At 35.1% G+C, this 24,560-nt stretch overlaps 1 protein-coding gene across 14 annotated transcripts in view; it reads right to left on the bottom strand.

The window, feature by feature from the left end:
- The window catches only part of CDC42BPA (CDC42 binding protein kinase alpha), a 288,893-nt gene that overhangs the window by 37,789 nt on the left and 226,544 nt on the right, over positions 1 to 24,560 (bottom strand). For 4 of the 14 annotated variants that reach the window (XM_073216729.1, XM_037013633.2, XM_073216733.1 and 1 more), the window contains 3 exons: positions 23,995 to 24,042; positions 15,117 to 15,155; positions 4,198 to 4,281 (listed from right to left, as the gene is read on the bottom strand). In XM_073216729.1, the coding sequence (XP_073072830.1) occupies positions 4,198 to 4,281; positions 15,117 to 15,155; positions 23,995 to 24,042 (171 nt within the window). Of the gene's footprint in view, positions 1 to 4,197; positions 4,282 to 8,148; positions 8,242 to 15,116; positions 15,156 to 23,994; positions 24,043 to 24,560 lie in introns of all 14 variants that reach the window. The other 10 variants (XM_073216732.1, XM_037013636.2, XM_073216734.1 and 7 more) reach the window with 5 other exon arrangements.

Below are 24,560 nucleotides of genomic sequence, written 5' to 3'. Positions count from 1 at the left end.
TATTATGACCTTGGAATTATTACTCAGTGAGTGAAGAAGCATACTCTGGTCTTCCTCTGCCTTTTTTTCTATCCATCACTTTTCTCAATTCCTTCTTACTTCTTTCCTCATTTCTTGATTAAAAAAAACTTTCCTCCTTATATTTTCTGTTTCTTATAGGTCATCTGTTGAGCTTATTTACTTTTGATTTCTTATAGGTTAATCTATATTTCTGAAAGTATATTTCATTTTAATTCTAACTTTTTTCTGATTTCTCTCACCTCTTTTCACATCTTTTCTCCAACATACTCATTTCTGAGGTTCCTATTTCTAATTTTTATTATTTTACAACTTCCATCATTTTCTTGCTTTCTTTTAAAATATTGATTGTAGTTTTTCTTGGTCATGTATATATATCTTTCTGGCACACTTTCATTTTTTGTTAGGAAACACTGTTCTTTATTCTCTTTCCTTGTATGAGATTTGACTGTAATCATCTCACTTTCTCATTTTTAAGTGAAATGAGTTTTCCTGTGCTTTTCTGAGAGTGGAGTGATCAAGGACTGCTTTTCTAGCTCCATGGCTCTAGACTCCTTTTTCTATTCTTTTCATAAAATGACAGAAAATGACCTCAGACTTTCTGAGATCTTCCTCCCCTCTTCTTAATATCTGGAATTTTTCCTTTCTTTCCTGTCTCACTCAATTCTTTGTCTACTGCCAGCTGCTTCTCCTTTGAGTAGGGCTTGCCTCTGGAAGGGTGCTCTGATTTTCTAGCCTTGAGCATCTTTAACACCAGCACTGTCAGGTGCTCTTAGCCCCATCCCCCTTACACTCAGATATCTGAGAACAGAGCATGCATAAATCTATTCCAGTCTCTACTGCTGTTCTCAGGACTGGCCAGCAGAAGAGGATTGTGATTTGGTGATTTTCTGGGCCTTAGGATCACCACAAACCCTCCACTTAACCACCACTTTCTCTACCACAATTTTTAACACCGTCTAAGTCTTGTAAATGGTGTTTTCTTCCTTTCACTTTGTGGGAAAATCTCTTGTAATATTGTTTAGGTCTTATTTGTGTGTGTATGTTGTTATTTAGGTTTGCTGTCCTACCCAGTTGGTCTGTGTGTTTTTACGGGGAGATTCAGTGAGATTCAAAATCTATGCTGCCACTGCAATCAAGAATCCTCTAATCACTGGATTCTGAAGATGCACTGACATGTATTTTTAATCAGTGTTTTTAGATTGCTTATTCACATTTCTACCTATAATGTGCCATAGTATCCTACTGATAATGGGGGTATGTATGTCACAAATGTAAAGGGATAAGTTTATTATTACTTTCATTTGCTTTTCCTCAACTTCTATAAGCTTGAGCATCTCTTCAATTTATCAGTCATTTTTATTTTTCATCTGCTTATTTCTGGCTTTTGGCCAGTTAACTATTGTACAGTTTATTCCTGTATTTATAAAAGCTCTTGGTGTATGCAGATGGTAACCCTTTATCCTCTGCTTTGCATTTTCCCATGCTATCCTGTTTGTCTGATAGGTGTATATTAAGATTACCTGCTTCTCTCCCTGCTCCTTAGTTCTTGCTTTATACAGCCTCAGGCTTTACTGTTAGGTCCACACGTATTCATGATCACTCTGTCTTCTTTTATATATTACTCCCTTTACTAGTATACAACTTCCTCTCTGATGTCTTTTGATGTTTTGCACCTTGATCTTCATTTTATGGTATATATCTGTGACTTCTACTTCTCTGTATTTTCTACCTTTCTGTAAACCTTTGTTCTAAGCCATGCAGCTTTTACCTAGTTCTCTTGGTATGCTCAGAATAGAGGAAACCAGCTGCCATGTAATAGGACTGAGACTGGCATGCTACAGCGACCCTGCATAGCTGTCAACAGCCTGCATCAACTGCCTGTCATGGGAGTGAGCCATCTTGCACATCCAGTCCATGTCCAGTTAAACCTTCTGACAACTGGGGCCTCAGATGATCCCTGGCTATACCTATATGGGTGACTCTTAGTGAGAACTCTCCATTTGAGAGTTCATACCCACAAAATCATAAGCATAATAAAAGGTTTCTTTTGAAGCCACTAAGATTTGAGACAGTCTATTATAGTTTAGAGTATCAAGTCACCATGCTTTCCTTTCTTCTCTTTTTCCTTTCTTGCCTCCATTCATTGGACAGTATTTCCTTCTGAGGATATAAAAGTTATACCTTTATTTGCTAGTCTTCCCTTCAACTTGTTAAGATCCATATTTGTGCTTACCTTCCTTATCAAGTTCTCAATACTTATTTAACATTTATATGATACTGTTATGTCAGGCACTGTTCTAAATTTTTTGCAGATAGTATGTTTAAAATTCAGAAGAATCCAATGAGACAGGTACTATTATTATCTTCATTTTTTGATGAGGAAATGGAAGGAGAAAAAGGTAAGTAACTTACTCAAGTCACACAGCCAGTACATGATGGAGCTGAGGTAGCAATTAGGAGAATTGCTAATGGCTGAGAATTCACCATGGTAACTACCATGCCATATTGTCTCTGCAATTTCTCCCCCCATAAGACAAATACTTAAGCATGTTCACTTCACCCGATCCTTACACTCACCCATGCTGTGTCTGTATTTAGATCAATTCTGGATTGTTCTCAATTTACATTTTCTATTTCTACAATTTTTGTAGAGTAGAGTGTCCTTGCTTTTACAGACCACAGTAAAATCCTCTAGGATACCTGTTCATCCTGTTTCCCAAATCTTTCATAGTGGCTTCTTGGCTTTGTATCTTTCTCCAAGAGTATTTTCTGTATTTTTTTCTTCTAGTTTTATTGAGATATAATTGACATATGACATTGTATTGAAGGTATGCAACATGACTCAATACATGTATACACTGCAAAATGATTACCAAAATAAGATAACATCCATCACCTCACATAGTAAGAAATTTTCTTGTGATGAGAATGTTTAAGATCTCCTCTCTAAGCAAGTTTCAAATACATAATACAATATTGTTTAGTATAGTCACCATGTTTTACATTCATCCCCAGAACTTATTTACCTCTTAAGCAGATGTTTGTACCTTTTGATCACCTTCATCCATTTCCCTAGCCCCTGACCCCTGCCTCTGACAACCATCAATATGATCTCTGTTTCTTTGAGTTTGGATTTTTTAGATTCCATTTAAGTGAGATCATACAGCACTTGTCTTTGACTTATTTCATTTAGCATAATGCCCTTGAAGCTCATCTATTATCAAAATGGAGGACTTCCTTCCATTTTTATAGTCATACAGTATTCAACTGTGGACATGTGCCACGTTCTTCTTTATCCATTCATCTGCTGACAGACACTAAGGTTGTTCCCATGCCATCACTATTTTAAGTGATTCTGCAGTGAACATGGGGGTGCAGATACCTCTTCAAAAGAGTGATTTCCTTTGAAAGAGTACCCAGAAGTATAAGTGCTGGATTATACAGTAGCTCTATTTTTAATTTTTTGAGGAATTTCTGTATCGTTTTCCATAGTGGCTAATTTACATTTCCATCCCCAGTGCACAAGGGTTCTCTTTTCTCCAAGTCCTTGCCAACTTTTGTTGTCTCTTGTCTTTTGGATGATAGCTATTCTAACAGGTGTGAGGTGACAGCTCACTGTGGTTTTGATTTGCATTTCCCTGATGATTAGTTGATGTTGAGCACCTTTTCATGTACTTGTTCTCTCCCATTCTGCTGATTGTCTCTTCATTTTATTGTTGGTTTTCTTTTTTGTGAAGCTTTTTAGTATGATGTAATCTCACTTGTTTATTTTTTTCTTTGCTTTTAATGTCAAATCAAAAAATTAATTCCAATACTGATGTCAAGAAGCTTACTGCCTATGTTTAATTTTAGGAGTTTTTATGGCTTCAAGTCTTTCTCTTTCTCAGTGGGTTTATTAATTTTAATCTTGGGTTTTTCCAAAAGTGGCCTCAACTTAATGCCCTCCTTACAATACATCCTATAAGCACTACTACTACTGTAACAGACTTCAAAAAGTTGAATTTAAGAAGATGGAAGCAAAACAAAACAAACTTTGTACACTCTCTCTACCTTTCTCAGTGCTGATTATTTTGAGGAAACCAACAGCAGAAATCAAAGCAAATACAAAAGCAGAAAAAAATCCATTCTCATTTTTTTCCCCCCAGAACACACTGTGCTTATAACTAGATTGAGTACCTTAGGTGGAAAGCCAGTTGAACCAGGGCATCCCTTTTTCCTTAAGGTTGGTGTGTGAACTGGAAGAGGAGTAGAGTCTACAATCTGAATCCAGGGGCAAAAAAGGAAATGAATGTTATGAAACACTCTTATCTATTTCAAACAACACCAGAAATAAACTGAAGTAAATAAAGCCAAATCAAACATCAGTAAGGCAAAAAATATCTCAATGAAACTAAAATTCTCAGTGTTGATAATTTAAAGTTCTGCCTGTAATGTCTACAAATAAAATATTTATTCAATTAGCAAAAGTTACTTCAGTCTGGGAATTTAAAACTAAATAATTTGGAAAAAAGAATCCACAGAAGATAACAAAGAAGTCATAGTATATAGCTTACATAAAATAAGGGTATTAACTTTCAAGTTCATCTGAAAATGCCGTATTAATTCTAAAAGGTATCTGGGGACGTTTTTAGCAAGGTTTGTAATCAAAACATTTAGAAGATTTTTAACTCCTTGACTTCTATATACAGAATACATATTACATATATGGAACACAATTCTGTGGATCTGTGTGTATGGAGAGAGGGTGGAGCAAGAGGGAGAGAGGGACAGAGAGAGAGAGAGAGAGAGAGAGAGAGAGCACTACTAGTTGGTTGTTAGTAGGATTTTTGTGCAGAAATAAATTTCCAAAGAAAGGAACTAGATTATTTAATATTATTGGAATTAAAAACTTATGTACAAATTTAGTTACAAGCCATATTCTTAGTTTATAGGTTATTCATCTAAGATATTTCTTTGGATGAAAGGAACCAATGATTTTATTGGATGTTACTGTGGAAAAAAAGAGACATCACTTAATTAGCAAATTATAAAAAAGACACAAAGAATTACTTCTTTTAGGATGTTCAACAAGCAAACAAGAGGAAAAAGCTAGTTTTGTATAGTTACAGAATATTCTAAAATATTTTTTAAAAATGGATGGTCCCTCGTTTTTGTTACTATATAACCTCTGAAAGCAGGATATTTTACATGTGTTATAGCCTTAAAATGGAATTGAGTTGAGCTTGTTAGAGTTTTCTAATTAACTGTGAGTTTAGTTCTAATTTAAATTTACTTTACTTTTACATGGCTTGAAAAAAGTTTTGAATCTAATTTATAATTTAACATTTAGAGGAACACTGAAGACCTATTTAAAAGTTAACAAAAAAACAATTCATAGGAAACAAAATTGTCACTATAATTTACATAGTAAGTCCAAGAGAAGTTATCAGAATTAAAAGGAGTTAAGCAAGGGTGCTGGACAGAAGATCAACAGAGTTCATAAACACCAGCCCTGCCTAATAAGAATATATATTTTAAAAAGATCCCACCCCACATAGCAACAAAAGCCTAAAGGTACCTAGGACCAACTCTAACAAAGAATATGGAGTACATTCATGAAGAAAATAATGAAGCTTTATTGAAGGATGTAAATGATTATCTAAATAATATGTGTACCATATTCATAGATGGAAAGACCCAATATCACAAAGCTGTCGATTATTCTCATATAAATCTATAAATTCAATGCAATTACAATCAGAAGCCCCACCTGGGACTTGCCAAGCTCATCTTACAAGTTCTATGTAAAAATAAAGGGTCAAGAGGAAAGGGAAGAAGAATAAGGAGGGTGGGCATGGCTGACTATAACAGGTATTACGAATTATTTCAGGGCTATTGTTGTAACTATGACAACATGATGTCCATGCAGGAATTTAAAAAAGAACAATGGAAAAAGAGAATGATCCCCTGAACACACACACTTATATAAAGCAGAGGTAGCATTATAAATCAATGGTGAAGATATAGGAGAGTTGGTTGTTCATGTGAGAAAAACAGATCAGAACTGCATTCCCAGTAGTAATATAACAATAAACTTCAGTTTAAGGCCCTAAACATGTAAAAGGAAAATATTAAAACTTTAATCAGAAAATATGAAAGAAAATCTTTACAACTGCTGCACAGGGAAGAGTTGTTTTAAAAGGCATAAAAAGCAGAAGTCATAAAGGAAAAGATTGATAAATATGGCTATTTTAAAATAAAAAGCATTGCAAGGCAAAGACACCACAAGTAATACTTAAAAATAAGTCACAAACCGGAAGAAAACATTTGCATTGCACTTAGCCAGTTGACATTAGTATCCACGAATAAAGAACACTTACAAAGCAATTAGAAAAATAATTCAGTAGAACAATGGACAAAAGACATGAAACAGGCAAATCACCAATAGCCAATAAGCATATAAAAAGATGCTGAATATCACCTGAAATCAGAAAAATGCCAATTAAAATAAAAATGCTACTACATACCCATTAAGTTGAGAAAAGTTAATGTCTGACAGTACCAAAGGTTGGTGAGGATGTGGGAAATGGAGAACTCTCACACACTCCTGGTGGGAGTGAAAACTGATTCAACTACTGTGGAAAATAATTTGGCAAAAGCTAGGTAAAGGTGAAAATGCATATATCACACAACCCAGAAATCCCACTTCTAAGTATGAATGCTAAAAAACTGAACATTTGCCAAAACAGGTAACTATTAGGATGTTCAGTACTGACAGTAGTAACAAAAAATTGGAAACAACCTAAATATCCAACAATAGGAGAATGGGTTAGTAGTTGTCAATGAAATAATATGTAACAGTTACAGTAAATGAACTAAAAGGTTATGTATCTGGATGAGTAAACCCCAAAAGAATAATGCTGAGTGAAAGAAGTTACAAAAACATACAGATAATCTTTGTGTAAAATTTAAAAATACAACAAATGTTACTGCATATTGTTTATGGATATAAATGGAATAAAAACATAAAACCAAGGAAGAGAGGATATACACCAATTTCAGGGTATTTAGATGTCTGGGAAAGGAGAGAGGTAAATGGTATAAGGAAGGGTGTTTCAATTGTCTGAAATACTTGAATTTTTCTTCTAATATAAACTTGAAAAAAAGGTAAAATGTTCATGTGTGTTAAATCTATGAATGGTGGTTATGTGGGGTCCTTATATTATTCTTTGTATGCTTGAAATATTTCAATATTTTTAAAAAATGTATGGAGTAAAAATATTAAAACAGTGATAAAAAAAAAGCAGAGGGTCTCATCAACTTGACCACTCTAAGGTAGCCCATCACAGGGCTGAAAAAAACCAAGTCAGAATCTTACTACAATTCACACTTTTGCTGGTGAAAAGACAGCTTTCCACTCAGAACAATATGCTTCTACAGGAATGCTAGATACAGCTTGGGAGATAAAGTGGGAAAAGAAGGAGCTGTGCCAGTACTGCAATGCTGAGTAAACGAAGTGCGTCTTAAGGCAGGCGGGCATTACGGAGGTGTAACACATCCTTCTGACTTGGTGAGAAAATGATCTCTGTTGAGAAAACTGGCCAGCTGGCTGTTTAAAACCATTGATCGACATAAGGTACAAAAACAACACTGTTTCTGTGCTATTAAAAGCCATGATTTAGTTCGATGCCGTTGCTGATCTAGCGGTTAGAGTTAGTTCTTCAGTTGCCAGTAGTGGCAATTTTAAGTTCTGCTTAGGAAGTAACAGTTATGTCATATCTTATTAGATTTAGTAGAAGAAATAAATATGAGAATGGCACCTGCACTGCCATGTGCTTAAGTTTGTATCTGATAATTCTGACATTTACATAACTGTCCTCTGTTACACACAGCTCTCTACGTAAAATAAGGACTACCTTTATAATTAAATTTTTTTTCTACTTCAGGTTGAGTTTTGCGGGACAATTTTCTACATAAGTTTTATAGTCCTATTTACACTGTCAGTCAAATGTAATGATCTCCAATATACTGTGATTTATTATACAATGTATTTGACTGAAAGAAGAGAGGTAGGTTCACTTGTTTCTGCAATTCCCTCTCTTCTGACACAGGTGAGCAGCTGAGGAGCAAAAGACTCCCACGAGGCACCTTAAGTGACTCAGCTTCACTACATGTGGACCTTGACTGGATGTAAAACTTGACATTCGGATTCCATACATGTGTGCTCTCAACAGGATCAGTCTAGGAAGATAAGTCAGGAAAAACAAAAACCCAAGAAATCACTTTTAAACAATGTGCAGCTATTAGCAAATTTCTCTAAGGTGTGAATATGATAGCATTTCTTGAGAAAGGAGGATAACAAACTTCAGTTTGAATGGTCACATTAGGGATGTGTCACTGTACAAAAGCATAACTGCTAGTAGCTTTAATGTAAGCAATAGTTAAGAGAACAGTAGTTAACAAAATGCTCTGAGCCTCACTGTGGAGCTCTGACTTGGAGCACTGGTCTCCGCTGTTTGCTCTTTACCTGTATTCCACAGGAAAACTTTATTTCACAAAACCAATCACACGTGAGAAATAAACGCTGAGGCCTGAACAGAGGATGTACTGCAGATCAGAGATAATTTTGTCCTTGATAAGAATGAAATTCGGTCCTCTACCAGGGATTAGTTGAAAGTAGAAGAAACTAACCTGTTAGCTTTGGGCTTGTCACTCAAGGCAAAACTGTTTTTTTTTATCTTGCAGTGGGAGAAATACCAGCACTTATACCCAGCCCAGCTGCACCCTTTCCACCAAGTATTTTTATAAACTGAAAAGACTTTGCATTTAAGATTTAGCATAAAAGATCTTATGGAGCACACAGAACTATGATATATTCACTTTGGCAGATTTCAAAATGATCAAGATTGGGTTTTTAAAATGAGAGGCAATGAAGGCAATTTGAAAAGGAGGTTAAGGAATTTGTTTCAAATATGTTGTACTGCAGCAAGAACAATGCTTAGATCAGAAGTTACAAATCAATAAAAAGAACAATCAGCTTAAGGATTTTAAATATGTACTGAAAATGTCTTCCTTTTTCTTTATTAAGATTATAGCTAATGTTGTAGGGACTGGCTCTGCTGGTACCCACCTGGGAACTCCAGGGTGGTAGCAAGGGCAGATGTCCTGGCAAACCACATGGCAAGATTTGTTGGGGCTGACTGACGGCCACCAACCAGGCCTTCAGCCTTTAGTTACTGGATTTGGGAGAAGTGGGGTGAAGGAAGGCCTCAAGGAGGGCATCTAGAGGACTTGGGAGTAGTAGCTATTCACCATCAGCTAGGAAAGTATTTCAATATTTCAAGACTGGGAACTATTGAACTGAAGCATGCCAGCTTTACGTGAGCTCTGTGTGACATGGCTGAGTCTGCTAAACGAGTGTGCCTTATCAAGTGAGCCAGGCCTGAGTCCCATCTTTTGATTCCAAACTCAGTACTCTTGTTGTATCAGAGGCATCTCCACAGTAAAGCACTCAGAGTAATTCAGTGATCATGGAGGCTGTTATATTCTCTTCTTTCTTGACAGTGAACTTTGAGCAGGAATAGGAGCATAAAAGAAAGAAGAAAATGTGACTCTTAAGACAAATTTTGCCTAGTTCACAATTTTACTCAGGGACAATCATGGAGAAGGTAATTGATTTAAATTATTAATATGAAATATGACCCTGGGCTAGGCAGAAGTGTCATTTACTTTCTAAAAATCTCCTCCTCCTGGTTTCTGTAAACTGAGTATGAATCCACCAGGGAAAGTTCCAATTAAAATGGAATTGGTAAGCAGGGCAGTATTGATACATTTACACTAATAAGGGCTTAAAAATGACTCAAATAATTAAGAGTTAACTATCTCAAAGTTTTAAAGAAGTGTGTAAGTAGCTGATTTGCTATGTGAAGAAAACTGGGTAATTTAAGGCAGTTTAAGCTTCTGACATGTCATACAAAAGCCTTTAGCCCAAGCTTGACTGAAAGACAAACTCAGAAGTTCCTATGCAAAGGAAAATGCTGTAAACAGGACTGAACAGCCAATGTAGTGGCTCTGTATCTTTGCATCCAGTTACTCAAACAACTCTTCAAAGATGACAAAGGCAAGAAATTGTGGTTTCCAATTGTACTGGCTGAAACTGTAAAGCAGGTGTGCTCTTTGAGCCACAGGAATGCATGCACACTGTTTTATGGACTGTACGTCCTGGCACTGGAGTCAAGATACACTGCCTTCAGCCATTGGCACAGTACGTGCTCTGAGGAACACAGGTTTACATCATGAAAATCATCAAATCTGAAAGTCAAGCTTTCCCTGCTGCACCACGGTTGGCTGAAAACATTTCTCAGCATGTTCCATGACTCTATGAAAGTGTGACTTTATGACTGTGTGATGAAGGACAACACACACTGTAACAATTCAATCTGTGATTACACAAGTGAGTGACTCCTAGAGAACTCTTAAGGCTTTCACCATAGACCCTGTGGCCCTTCTAAAGAATTATTGTCATTTATAAGTCTTTCTCCTAACAAGTTTTTACTCATCAATAAAAATGAAAAAAAAGAAAAAAACCAACAAGAATGAGAATAGGTTTAAAGAGTCTTTTCTTAGCTGAATGAGGAAACATTGGTTATTCAGAAGATGAGAGTATTTAAAATTTTAAAAAGCCCAATACTAATACTAAAGAATAGAATAATGAAAATTACCATACTAGCTTTCTGTAGCTGTATGCTCTTAAAGTAAAAATAAGTCCCAGAGATTAAACAATATCAAGTTAGTTTTTGTAAAAAAATAAATAAAAATAAGTAAAAATATTAGAATATGATTTTGAGATGGCATTGAGCATTAAAAAGTTGAACTATGCTACTTACAATGATACTTGAACTTTTTAAAGAACCATGAGTATGTAAGTAATTCTAGGAAAGAAAAGACTAGGAACAGAGTTTGGTAAAGATGAATAAACTTGTGGGAAAAAAAGTTTTAAATATCCAACTGAAAACATTTTTTTCAGGTCTTTTAAGACTCTACATGAAGCTAATAGCTAATTAGATGAGTAGATTTTACTATGTCATTTCCTTTCTGGATTTCAGTCAGTGTGTAAATAATATCTCAAAAGAGATTTAACATTAAGAATAAGAAAAACACAATAGCACTTACATGTTTTCTATATCAAAATGTTAATTATCAACAGGGCTATTATTTGTACAATGTTATTAATTTTATCTATAATTAAATTGCTTACCAATGCATTCATGATTAATGACTTATTCTATCCACTAAAAAAGCAATTAATTTTACTAAACTTTCAGAGTGCCCAAGGACTATATATGCCAGGATTTACAAACAGCCTAAAATTAATCTTAATAATTGATTGGCATTGATTCAGGTAAAATACCACAGCAAAGCAACTGATTAATAGCATATTAGTTATTTTTACCTTTAAAACAAATATAATAATTATTATACTTAAACCATGGGAATTACAAAATTCATTATGAAAAATATTATAGCATTAAATATAAACAGCATAAATGTAAACAATAATGCAGGAGATGCTAATAAATATGATAAACATCAACAGCAGAGGTATCTTAATTCAATAGCTGGGTTTACAATTACAGGAAGAATGATAAGGGGAAAACAGCAAAAAGCAACAAATAGCTAATATTAATTAGTCTATTCTGATCCAAAGAAAGCTGATGGAAAGAGTCTTAACTTAGTAGTGTAAGAAGTTCACTCAGTATTTCTAAGCTGCAATCTACTGAGAAAAATATATAAGGATTATCTTTTTGTAAATGTGACTTCTATTTTTTTGGCTAATTCCTTTTTCTAAGTAAACGTATGTTAAGGTGTTATTCTGATGAATAAGCATTAGAAATATCTATACTCCAATGTCATTTTTACTTACCGCTCTACTTTTTTGGGGGAAACAGGAAAACTGAGTATCAGAGGTATTGTCCATAATGCATAACACTGTCATGTAAAAAGTCCATAACGTTTCCTGAATCTATTAGAATTTCTCTAATGAATGATCCAAAAAGTGTGTTTTTAGAATAGTAGATTAAAATAGAAAAGCTTTTCCCCCTGGATCAGATCTGATTTTTAGTTGATCCACTAATTAAGAACAACTCAAACTCTACAGAATGGTCTTCTGATAAATAATAAATACAACCAAAGTACTCATCTTGATATGTATCAAGAGGCTTCTTCTACTCCAAAAATAATTACAGATTTAACAAATACAAGGAACAACACAATCTCATAAGAAACTCGGTTTTAAAGTGAAAGATACATGGATTTGATATAAACTTGAAATAGATTAAAAATAGCTTACATCTAATTATTGTTTTGTATTGGTAAATGTAAAACTCTAAGTTAACAAAAAATGCAATTCTCATCAATTATCTTAAATCTTTAGCTCTAAGCAGTTTGGAAACAAAATGGCAAGTAATCCAATTTTTTGCATTCAGATACACTTTGTAACCTCAAACATTTAGTGATCTCATTATATTTGTTAACTGAGTTTATGATAAGAAATAGTATTATAGAAATACTGTATCATTTGGAAAACAGTAGATAAAATATTTTATCATTCTAAAACAAATCATAAATTACTGAAAGTTATGACTTGGAAGTGTAATCTTATTAGTTCCAAAAATGTGACTTGTTAACTCTTTATGAAAATTTCTCTTGAACTTATTTTCAATATATTGATTTGAATATCCACTCTAGAGAATTAACAAATGTTCTAAGAAAACATAAAAGTAACTTAAGCCCCATGTTAGCTATTTATCATCTCTGCTTCAAGTTCTTAAAGGAAAAATCTAAAATGAGACACCCACAGGGTTCACCATTAATGAAAGTACTACGGACCTTTCCATAACCATTTATATTAAGACATTAATATTAGTAACATATTTTTTATACCATGCTTACTTAAATAACACCACTTATAAAGGATATAAGTATTCAAATTATAAATGAGGCTTACAGCACACAGAAAATAAAAATACAGTAAACATACAGTAAGACCTCATGTGACTTTTCATATCACCTAAAGAGCTTTAAATTTATAAAAGTATTACATAGTTGCTTGCATCAAAACAGAGTATATAACATAAAATTCTATGCCACTGTTGGATTCAAGACCACTGTTATCAATGGTATCTATGTGTGTCCTTCTGTAATCCACTGATGTTCCTGTGGACCATTGAGGTGCCTCACTATGCCACTCAGAGGTTTCTATTAACTACTGAACAACTGGTAATTCTTCAGTCAGTTCTTTCAGTCATTACCACTTTTCAGTGGCTGATTTTTTTTCAACTGTCAGATACTTAACCAAGGAAAAATTGAAGGAAACCTGGAAAGTGAATTACCAAGCTTACCACATCTGCATTAAAAAAAAAATTATATGTAATTATAAGTCAATAGATTCTGTTGAGTATGGCTTAGTCATATCCTACAGAATAAAGATACAGACTAAAGAGTAGGGTCCATATAACAGCTATTCCCTTAATAATTATCCCATATTTTAAGATTCATAGAAATGTTCTGGGTGGCTATGGTCCCTAGGAGTCTGCAAGGTAAGTGAGACATAACTAATGTATAATGAATTCAACCAGAAAACAAAACCTCTCTGAATTATAACCTTATTCAAAACAAACAGTTCAACATTTAGTCAGTTCACACAGGCTGATGATTTGAACTTAATACAACTGGGCATACATTTTAGTCTTCCTTATTAGAGGTTATATGATATAATTAACATAAACTCAGATTAATTTGATAAATCCAAATATCCAATGGTTTTAACTTTCTACAAATGTCAAAGTAATTAAGAAACCAGCAATCTTTACATAAACGGCATGAATTAACAAGACAGATAAAGTTGCAGTTCTATTGACCATACCACTGGTATATGAACTGCTTAGTCATTATTAAACATTAGTTTGAAAATATGTGCTATATTAGGATTAATCATGTTTATTTTACAACTGACCCTCCATCACACCAGAAAGATAAGAGAACAGGAAGCAGTGGCCACTCTACTACTTCCTATCCCCTTCATTAGTCAAATAATTCCCTAAACTAGAATTTTCCAAGTCTAAGAATTCTGGATTTAAGGTACTGATCAATACCAACGATAATGAAGCTGACAGGTCAAAGTTAAAAACTTGTATCTATCACAGGCTTTCCTTTTTAATGTTACCATTTTATACTATACATGAAAACCAGACCGAACAACATCCCCTAGCCTATGGCTTCTCAACTAGGGAGTCTGTACACGTGTATATTGGTGTTGGGAGTGGAGGATAGTTTAGAAAAAATTGAGACCTTTCCACAAAAAGAGAATCCCCACTCTGGACACATGAGAATTTTGCAGGACAGGGTAGTGGCTGGTTCATTTCAGTCTGAGAAACAATGAGCTAACTTCAGCATAGGAGATGTTTATAGTCTCTTATCAATGCATATAATATGTTATAAATACTTTCTAAATCTTGAAAATATCTTAGAATATACATTATTATTAACATTACTATCTCAAATCAACATATAAGATATTTAGGGATATTACTTTGAACTACATAAAAAACAATCTATCAAAGACTTCTCCAAAACTGATTTACATCGAATCAGTCAATGAGATCTGTAACTTGTCCCAAATCTTTTTGAATTTTGCATAATATGAATTATCAAGTTTTCTTTCTACATAATTATATATCTAAGGAATCTCTCTACATATTTGCTTGTATCAGATTCTTATTTAGAAACTCATTTTTTGTATGTGATAAATTTTAGAAAGCACACTTTAGGATCATTTTTTTCCTGAACCATAATAAAAGATACCTTCTAATGTATTAGTTTCATTACAGAAACTTATATAAACATTCCTTAAGCTTTGAGGCCAAAGCCAAAAAAAAAACAAAGAAAACTAAAAAACCCAGAAAAGCAGAGTAGCGATAGCAAGAGCAGCACAGAGCATGCAGTAAACGACATAATAACACATCACAAAAAATAGCATGTTCTACAACCACGGGCGAGAGGGAGAAGAGGCAGGGTAGAGGCATCAGGATGGTACACAAAGTGCAGGAGTCTCTTACACGTCTGCCTTTGCTAGCTGCAGTACAGGATGGAGAGCGCTTCAACAAAGAGAGAACACTGCATGTTACAAGTATTACACATGACTCTCAGCGACTACTGAACTGACACACAAAGTATATAAACGTGCATATAAAGGCACATTTTATGATACATTTAAAGTATATTTAGTTTCAGGAAAAACTGGAGGATAGGACAGTAAAAAAGTAGTTGTTTAGACTAGGTCTAAGAGCAACAATAAAGGTAAAATTGGACTTTCCTTCAAGTGATGCCCAGTTTCTTTTCTGGAAAGGCTAGTAGCAGCAACTTGAAATGCAGGAACAAAAAGGATCTAAAAATTCTGACTTAGTGCTTGTAAGCATTTAATAAAGGATTTAATTAACTATTCTTGTTTCAGACATTTGCCTACCAAATTCTCCCACTTTTCAAAGATGATTCCTTTAAATGATAACAGCTTAATTAGGCCTTCAGAATTAAGGATAATAGATTAAAACAAAACCAGTTACTCAATGACATAGTCCAATCCTGACTAGATATTAGACTCAGTCAAAAGAGGGAGCTTCACTTTTCTGATATTAAAGAATTAAGTAATTAGAAAAAAGAAACAATAGCAATAAGTAGGTAACAATTATATCAAAATATTTTTCAAGTTTTTGAAGCTTTGTGATACTTCAGCAGTATACATGAATAAATAAATATAAACCCTCTCCACTCAGGCAACTTCCTGTATTCAATTCACCCTAACACCTAGTAAGGGCTCACCACATGTGTCAGGCACCTAAAAGATAAAGATGGCATGACAGTTCCAGTCAGGTGGGAGAGATACCATGCCGTCAGCAGTGTGACTCATACTGTGCAGTTTGCACGGAACCCTTGAGGAGGGACCTGGAGGGGGACATTTACAAACCGAATCCACTGAAGTTAGAAAAGACTTCAGAAAAATAAGGATAAAAACATCACTCAAGACTATTAGTTATATTTGTATGTAACTCTGGCACATTAGTAAACAGGATTATTTCTTTAGGAAACCGGAATGGAATGTGACTTGAACACTGTGTCCCAAACCAGGATTAAGAAGCCTGTAGATTTCTAAACAGGTTTTTGTTTTTTAGTCCAGTCAGTCTTCCATTACGGTGGGTGCAAAGTCTCAGGTTCAAACCTGGTTATGGTCCCTCCAGTTTTAATAGGAATTACCTCTTTCATCACCCTCAGTCCCACCACCAAAAAAGCAAACATTAAACAACTCAACCCCAACCCTTCCTCTACCTAACATTCTATTTCTCCTCTCCTCCTCAACAATAGTAGCTAATATTTATCATGTGCATGATATATGCAGGTACTTTTCAAAGTACTCTCTTAATTCTCTTAATTAAGAACTCTCTTAATTTTCTTAGAAACCTCATAAGGTAGGCATTATGGTCCACATTTTACACACAAAGTAAGCAGATTAACTTGCCACAGGTCACAAAACCGACTGAGTGGTGCAACTGGGATTCAAACCTTCTTGGTCAGACTTTTCAAAACTGGTATACGGTTACTGTGTGTCCCTCCACGCCTTGATTCACTTCCCAATACAACATAGTCTGGCTTCTGTTTTGGTCACTAATGAAATGCTGGTAAGATCAGGATTTCCTGTTTGTCCTATTGTACCAACCTTCTTGCTGTGGACTATTCCCTCCTGTACTCTGTGCTCCCATCCTTTTTGTGACAAATGCTTCGCTGCATAACCTCCTCCCCTCTGACCTTTGCTCCTCCAGCCTCTCCTCACAGCGAGGGTTCCCAGCTTTCCCTTTTCTTGCTCACTGCTTCTCTCACACTACGATCTCCCCCTGGGAGAACTCTTTCCTGGAAACCGTATTGCATGTTTCCAGATCTCTACTCCAGTTCACACCTCTCCCTAAGCTCCCGACTCACACTGAGAACTATCTGGGGAACATCTCCACATGTATACCCCTAAGGCATCTCAAAAGGAAGCTGCTCACCTTCTCCTTTGTTAAACCTTACTTTAATAACTATGACAACATGGGACTGATTAAATCTAAGCTCTATGACATAGAATACATCATGATTCTGGCCCCTACCCATCTTCAAACTTATTTCTTATCACTCCCTCCCTTCATCATTTTTTGCTTTCAGCCAACTCTCTCACCCCAACTATGCTCTGCCTGCCTAGAATATATTGCTCTAATGCAGCTTATCTTGTATTCTGCTGACAATACACATCTGTGAAGAGCCAACTCAGGTAGTATTTCTATTTTTTTTTGGTATCATTAATCTACAATTACATGAGGAACATTATGTTTACTAGACTCCCCTCATCACCAAGTCCCCACCCCACAACATTCCCCATTACAGTCACTGTCCATCAACTGTCCAATGTAGTAAGATGCTACAGAATCACTACTTGTCTTCTCTGTGTTGTACAGCCCTCCCCGTGCCCCACCCCACATTATACATGCTAATCACAATGCCCCCTTTCTTTCTCCCCCTCTTATCCCTCCTTTCCCATCCATCCTCCCCAGTCCCTTTCCCTTTGGTAACTGTTAGTCCATTCTTGGGTTCTGTGAGTCTGCTGCTGTTTTGCTCCTTCAGTTTTTTCTTTGTTCTTACACTCCGTATATGAGTGAAATCATTTGATACTTGTCTTTCTCCACCTGGCTTATTTCACTGAGTATAATACCCTCTAGCTCCATCCATGTTGTTGCAAATGGTAGGATTTGTTTTCTTCTTATGGCTGAATAATATTCCATTGTGTACATGTACCACATCTTATTTATCCATTCATCTACTGATGGACACTTAGGTTGCTTCCATTTCTTGGCTATTGTAAATACTGCTGCAATAAACATAGGGGTGCATATGTCTTTTTCAAACTGGGCTGCTGCATTCTTAGTGAAAATTCCCAGGAGTGGAATTCCTGGGTCAAATGGTATCTCTATTTTGAGTTTTTTTAGGAAACTACATACTACTTTCCACAATGGCTGAACTAATTGACATTCCCACCAGCAGTGTAGGAGGAGTCCCCTTTCTCCACATCCTTGCCAACATTTGTTGTTGTTTGTCTTTGGATGGTGGTGATCCTTACTGGTGTGAGGTGATATCTCATTGTGGTTTTAATTTGTATTTCTCTGATGATTAGCGATGTGGAGCATCTTTTCATGTGCCTGTTGGCATCTGAATTTCTTCTTTGGAGAACTGTCTGTTCAGCTCCTCTGCCCATTTTTTAATTGGATTATTAGCTTTTTGTTGAGGTGCATGAACTCTTTATATATTTTGGATGTCAACCCTTTATCAGATCTGTCATTTATGAATATATTCTCCCATACTGTATTATTTCATTTTGAAAGCCTTTCTGGACTCTCGTGGTTCAGTTAGGTATCTCTCCTTTATACTTTCATGATATGCAGTCTGTATCTTTTATTATTATACCCAGTAGTATTATAATTATTTATTTAGATGTTTGTCTTTTCCACCAGACTCAGATCCTCAAGGGCAGGAAATATTGTATAGTGCTTAGCATAATGCCAGTAAAATTAAAAATTCTTAATAAATACTGAATGAATCCTTCTGAAATTGTACAATATTTAACCTAACTACTTCTTATGGTACTTATCATGCTCTAAATCACATACTACGTAACTATGTATTTATTTTTCCTAATAATAAGATAAGCATTCTGAGATCTAGGTCTGTCTCATTTTTCTTAGTATCTGCCATTGTCCATAGTATAATACCACACATAAAAAGTGCTATATTGTTTAACATAAAGAAGCTATATTTTTTGGCTATCCCTGCTTCTAGGCCATAGTCTAGAGTATGCTAAAACCATGAAAACAAACATGAATAGTTCAAAGTAAATACATTATCACTATACTAAAAATAAGTAAAAATGTCTCTCAAAACTATCTTTGCATATGAAGGGCAACATATTTTCTAAGCTGGCACTGTATAAAACTAATAGTGATACTAAATCCTATAGTGATAATGTTCTTCCCAAAGTGTCTACCTAGAAATCAGACTATTTTTATGCTTTCAGTAGAAAAGAACAAATTATACATTTTCCTGATAGTACAGTTAGAGGCACACACACACACACACACACACACACACACACACACACACACACACAACCTCTCTCTCATACATGGCCATGGTTTTCTGTAAACACTAAAATTTGTCTCATAGCAAACATTGGAAACCAGCATGTTATCTTAATATGCGAATACATATCACTTACAAATACGTATTTTATATCTAGACCTATAAACTGTCACTAGAATTTCAAGGCTGATTATAGAAGTATGCACGCAATCAGAAACCAAAAGTAATTTATCCTGTAAATACATAATTTAGCTAACAGATTTTTAAGGTTCAGTTAATGGATTCCAGAGGTCTTATTTAATAATATAAGAAGAGGTAAAAGACTACGTAGACATGGTTCTTTCCCACTAGACTGCCTAAACATATTGGATATGTGATATACAATAAAATACATGTAAGTATAACATATTGCCTAAATTAGTGAAGGACTGCATATGACAGTCTTCTGAAATGTGAGAGTTTCAAGCCAGGCTGTGCTTAACATGTGGAAGGTAGTTTTAAAAAACAAGAATTGAAGGAGGAAAGTTTAGGAATGCCATAATTTCTCAGAAGGACCTAGCCCTAGTTTCGGTCATAGGATTAAGAAATCTTTACAATGCACATTTTAAGGTTCTATCTTATACTGATTCTCACCTATGATCAACTCCCCAGATACATCTAAAACAATGCTGTCAAGCCTCAGATTTGTGATTGCTTATGACAGGTGTTACGGGAGAAAATGATGTTAAAACCAAGGAAGCTAGAATCCAGGACTGAATTTAAATATTTTGCGACATTTTAATAAGACTTCATCTGAAGCCAAATCGAAGACATAAGACAACAAGGCAATATTAGCTGGACTCCCTATTCCTTTATGCCTGACCTTTTTATTTGAGAGCTTTAATTCCTTGATTTACTCTTTCCTCAGTACACTAGAGCCAAAAGACAACCTCCAAAAAACAAGTTTAGGTACCCTCTCATTTGTCAGGTAAACGGGCAATTTCCATTTTTATAAACTTGACCTAAGAACAGAGTGTAGAACTGTACTTTAATAAAACCAAAACTTACCTGCATGTATTTAATAGATGACAATATATTTATCAAATATAAAGAGCAAGTAGATAATTTATATGACTCAGCAATACTTTTAAAAAGTCAAATATTTTGGGGGTTCATTTGAAAAGAAGAAATTGAACTGAACAGAATGGGAAGTCCTGTAAGCTTAGTCTGATGGTGCCTGGATCATCACTGCTATTGGGATGAAGGGAAGAGACATGGGAAAACCCAAGCTGCTGTGCTTCCCTTTACCCCTCACCTGGTCTGCTACCTGGAGGAGGAGGCTGGGCCTGGTATGGAGTAATCAATGGCAGTCTGGGACTGCACATGTGGGACTGGAAGAAAGATGAGTGTAGAAGAGGGAATAATTCCCACAGCAGAAGGGGTCCTAGAGTCTGTGCTACTGCTGCCTTAATACTTTATCTGGGAACACCTTACCCCATGTCATCCACAACCCCTGGATCACCACTTCCCTGTTCCCCCAAAGACTGAGAAGCCTGAAAACTCACTCCTACTAGTGGGAGAGCGACCAGTCCACTTTACTAAAGGGACAGTGCTGTGATAAATACTTCCTAAGGTTCCTTTCTCCCTCGAAAGTCTATGATTCTACATGTAGAAAAGCCTAAGTGTCTAAGTTCTCCTAAGTTAAACTCTAGCATTCATTTGAATTTTGAATTAACAGTTAAAACATACTGAGGAAAAATTATAGAGGTGGGAGAGTGATTATGTATACAGTTTTAAGTAATAGAATTACAGTTTCAATAGGCCTGTGTGGGAGGAGGGTTCAGGAAAAAAACAGAAGTTACTTTGGAGGAGTGGAGGCACTGGTGGTAAAGCTCTGAAGCACCAGAAGCTAGAACGAGGGCACTGAGGGCAGATGGGGAAGGTCAATGATGTGTGGACACCAAAGAAAACTTGATTTCTGTAATTTTGCTTCATACCAGCCTGTTCCCTCCTGTACCTACATGTTGCAGTTACAATTCAAATTTTAGATCTTCAATATAATCTTTTTCTATAGCAGTGATATAGAGAACAGAAAAGAATGACCAGAAGATGTATTCTATGGAGGATAGTCACGGATTATGTAGTAAGTATTATGCAAAACAATCTAACTAGTTTAGGTACAATCAAGATTTTATTCCTTAAGAATCCAAATGCCTAGTGGTTACCAAAGGGGAGGGGTGTGGGAGGGCAGGTGGGGAGGGAGGGAGAAGGGGATTGAGGGGTGTTGTTTAGTACACATGGTGTGGGGGATCCCGGGAAGAACAGTGTAGCACAGAGAAGGCACATAGTGGATCTGTGGCATCTTGCTGCACTGATAGACAGTGACTGCATTGGGGTATGGGTGGGGACTTGATAATATGGGTAAATGTAGTAATCACATTGTTTTTTCATGTGAAACCTTCATAAGAGTGTATATCAATCATACCTTAATAAAAAATTTTTAAAAAAAAGAATCCAAATGCCTAAGGGAAAGGAAGTAACAGAACTTGAATTTTTTAAGTATCCTGGATGCTGAAGCCAAGCAGGCCAAAAACTGATACCATTATTCAAAGCATCATTCTACTACTACTCTGAGGATGAAATGGATGGTTAAGTCTGGGAAGGGCAGTCCTGGTTATAAACTGTAAAGAGAAACAAGAGGTTTATGCCATAAAATATAAACTAGGAATACAAAACAATTTTTAAAATGGGTGCTTACTGCTGGTCTTTGCTCTGACAGGTAAAAATCAATTTCCAATGGTAATGTGATTTGGTGATTCTTGAGGAAGTATGGTGATCCACACTGGTGGTGGGTGAAGGCTGAGTGGTGAAGAGCTAAGAAAGCATGTATATGAAAAGGACGCTAGAGAGAACACAGGGAGGGAGAGAACTGGCCTTTAAGAGCAGGGAAATAATAACCAATTTTACTGAGGGCATTATATATGTCGTTTCTTTAAATTCTCAAACAACCTTATGAGATCAGTACTGTTATTATCTCTATTTGTCTGATGATCAAACTGGGACATGGACAGGTTAAATCACTTGCTCCAAGTCATGCACCGAGAAGGTGGTAGAGCAGGATTTGAGTTAACGTTATGTGCTTAGCCAATAAACTGGGAGAAGAGAACCTCAGGAAGCAAATATGGGAAAAAATATGCCTTAAAAGGGCTGGAGCCTGAATCATAAAGATTCAGCAGCCTTTGTGAACTCAGTTCCTTATTGCTTTATAATGGAGTTCCTTTGTACTACTTTAAAATTTAGTTGTATGCTTGAAAGGAGTTTACTCTGAGTACTAGTGGGTGAAGCAACAGAGGGGAATCCTGGAGAAAAAGTGAAGGCAGGAAACTCACTAGGCTGGTAGCGGCAGAGGACAGTGGCACTGAGAGCCGAGGCGGCAGCCAGCTGAGGCGTGCATTCCTGCAGACGCTTCTATTCAGCAAAGCTAATCTATTTGCCAAAACATACTACTAAGTTTTTACATTCAGATTTTTGTGGGAGAAAACGGAATATAGAGGAAAGTGTGCTAGAAAAGTGAATGGCTTTTTAGTGGCAAGAGTAATTAACATAATTAATTCAAATTTCCTTTTCATTCTCTTTAGGGTAAATGATATCTGTATGGAGATACTATATTGAATATTTTAGCATAGTAAAATACACAGATATGACATAAAATACTTTTGTATGTCAAGAGAGTTTTCTTTTTATCACACTGTAGGATTTACTAGAATAATTAATTGTCTTAACAATAATAGGAGAGTTGCCATTGAGAATGAAAAGGTGCACACTTTGGTATAAGCATTTCAAAGATAGCAAAAAGCACCTTAAAATATAATTTAAAAAATCTTGTTAAGAGTTTCCTTTGGTGGAAAACTGTGCTAAGTACTCTTCTGTATGTAAGAATTACACTTAACAAAACACAAAAAAATAAAACATTTAAAGAATTTCCCCCTTTTTAAAAGCAGTTCTATGCACAATATTTGCATTTGAACTCATTTTATTCCCCAACTTCTGGAAGACAATGTTCAACAGGACTATAAAATGCTTTACAGTGAGGATTATTGTGCTATTTAATGTGAAATAGAGAGAGTGTATGTCTGGCATTTCTGTGAAGAGAATGAATGATACACATTAGGAAATTCTAAATTCTTAAATCTACAGAATTAATTTAGGAGAGAAAAATGATAATGCAGTCAATTTACAGTGCATATAGTACATATGTTAATTAAGATCACTTTCCACATTAGAAGAGAAATTCTGTCAGCATTTAAAATTGATTTGTACTGAATTATTATATTACAATAAGACCTACTGAAAGATTTAATAAAACATGTCACTTTTTCTGATACCACCAGAAATTTACTTTTAACTAACATAAATTAAATAGCAGAATGCTGAAAAGAAAAGGAGAATGTGAAATAGAAATCACCATGAAAAACAAAAATTAACATCACATATATATATATATGTATATGTATATATAGTGAAAATATCAAATAAGCATTCCAGCCTTCAGAATTCTTGCAAGGGAAGAAAATACAGAGATTCTCTGATGGCCAAGGCATTTTTCAAAGTACATATTTTATTATGTCAATAAATATAAACTTTTCATTATATTGAAGATAAGAAAGTAAATTTTGGCTCACAAATAAATTATCAAGTATGATATTTCTAAACCTGACTGCATTACTAGGCAAACTGTTCATATCAATTCACTGATCTCTTTTACTGAAGGATGCATTGGTTTGAAAATCAAAGACTTACGTCATCCAAAAAATCAATCAGTGAAGATGAGGAAGAAGAAAAGGAATCCTATTTAACGAATACAGCAATAAAAAATAGAAAATATGGGTGAAGCAATTTAATAAGAACAAATAATAAATCAAAAATTTGTAAAGCAATTGAAAGGCAAATGATATTTATTCAAATAAATGAGAAAAGCAGTCACTGTTTCTCAAGAAACATAGAAATTCATTACTTTTTAAAGAGTGATTCTTTTTCCTTTCCCAAAGGAAGGAAATGTAATTCATATACTGTACCCAAAATGTAATAAAATGAAGCTCATGGCAAATCATTAATAATCAAATTCAATGTAAGCACTTTAGAAGATAACGACTAAAAGTGAGCAATACAATCTCTACGTCTAACTGTTCCCACCAGAAAGTAAGCTCTTTGAGGCCTAACTTAATATGTTTGGTCACTAGTATATCTCCAGCACCTACAACAGTGCCTTGCATTTACAATTACTTGTTAAAGATATAATCACTAATTTTAATTTTCTGAGACAATTTATATCATAGATTTCTTTTTTCCTAGCAAAGAATTTAAGT

The sequence above is a fragment of the Manis javanica genome, chromosome 11, assembly GCF_040802235.1.
Source record: "Manis javanica isolate MJ-LG chromosome 11, MJ_LKY, whole genome shotgun sequence".
Classification (NCBI taxonomy): domain Eukaryota; kingdom Metazoa; phylum Chordata; class Mammalia; order Pholidota; family Manidae; genus Manis; species Manis javanica.
This window is presented reverse-complemented; position numbering and strand designations above follow the sequence as displayed.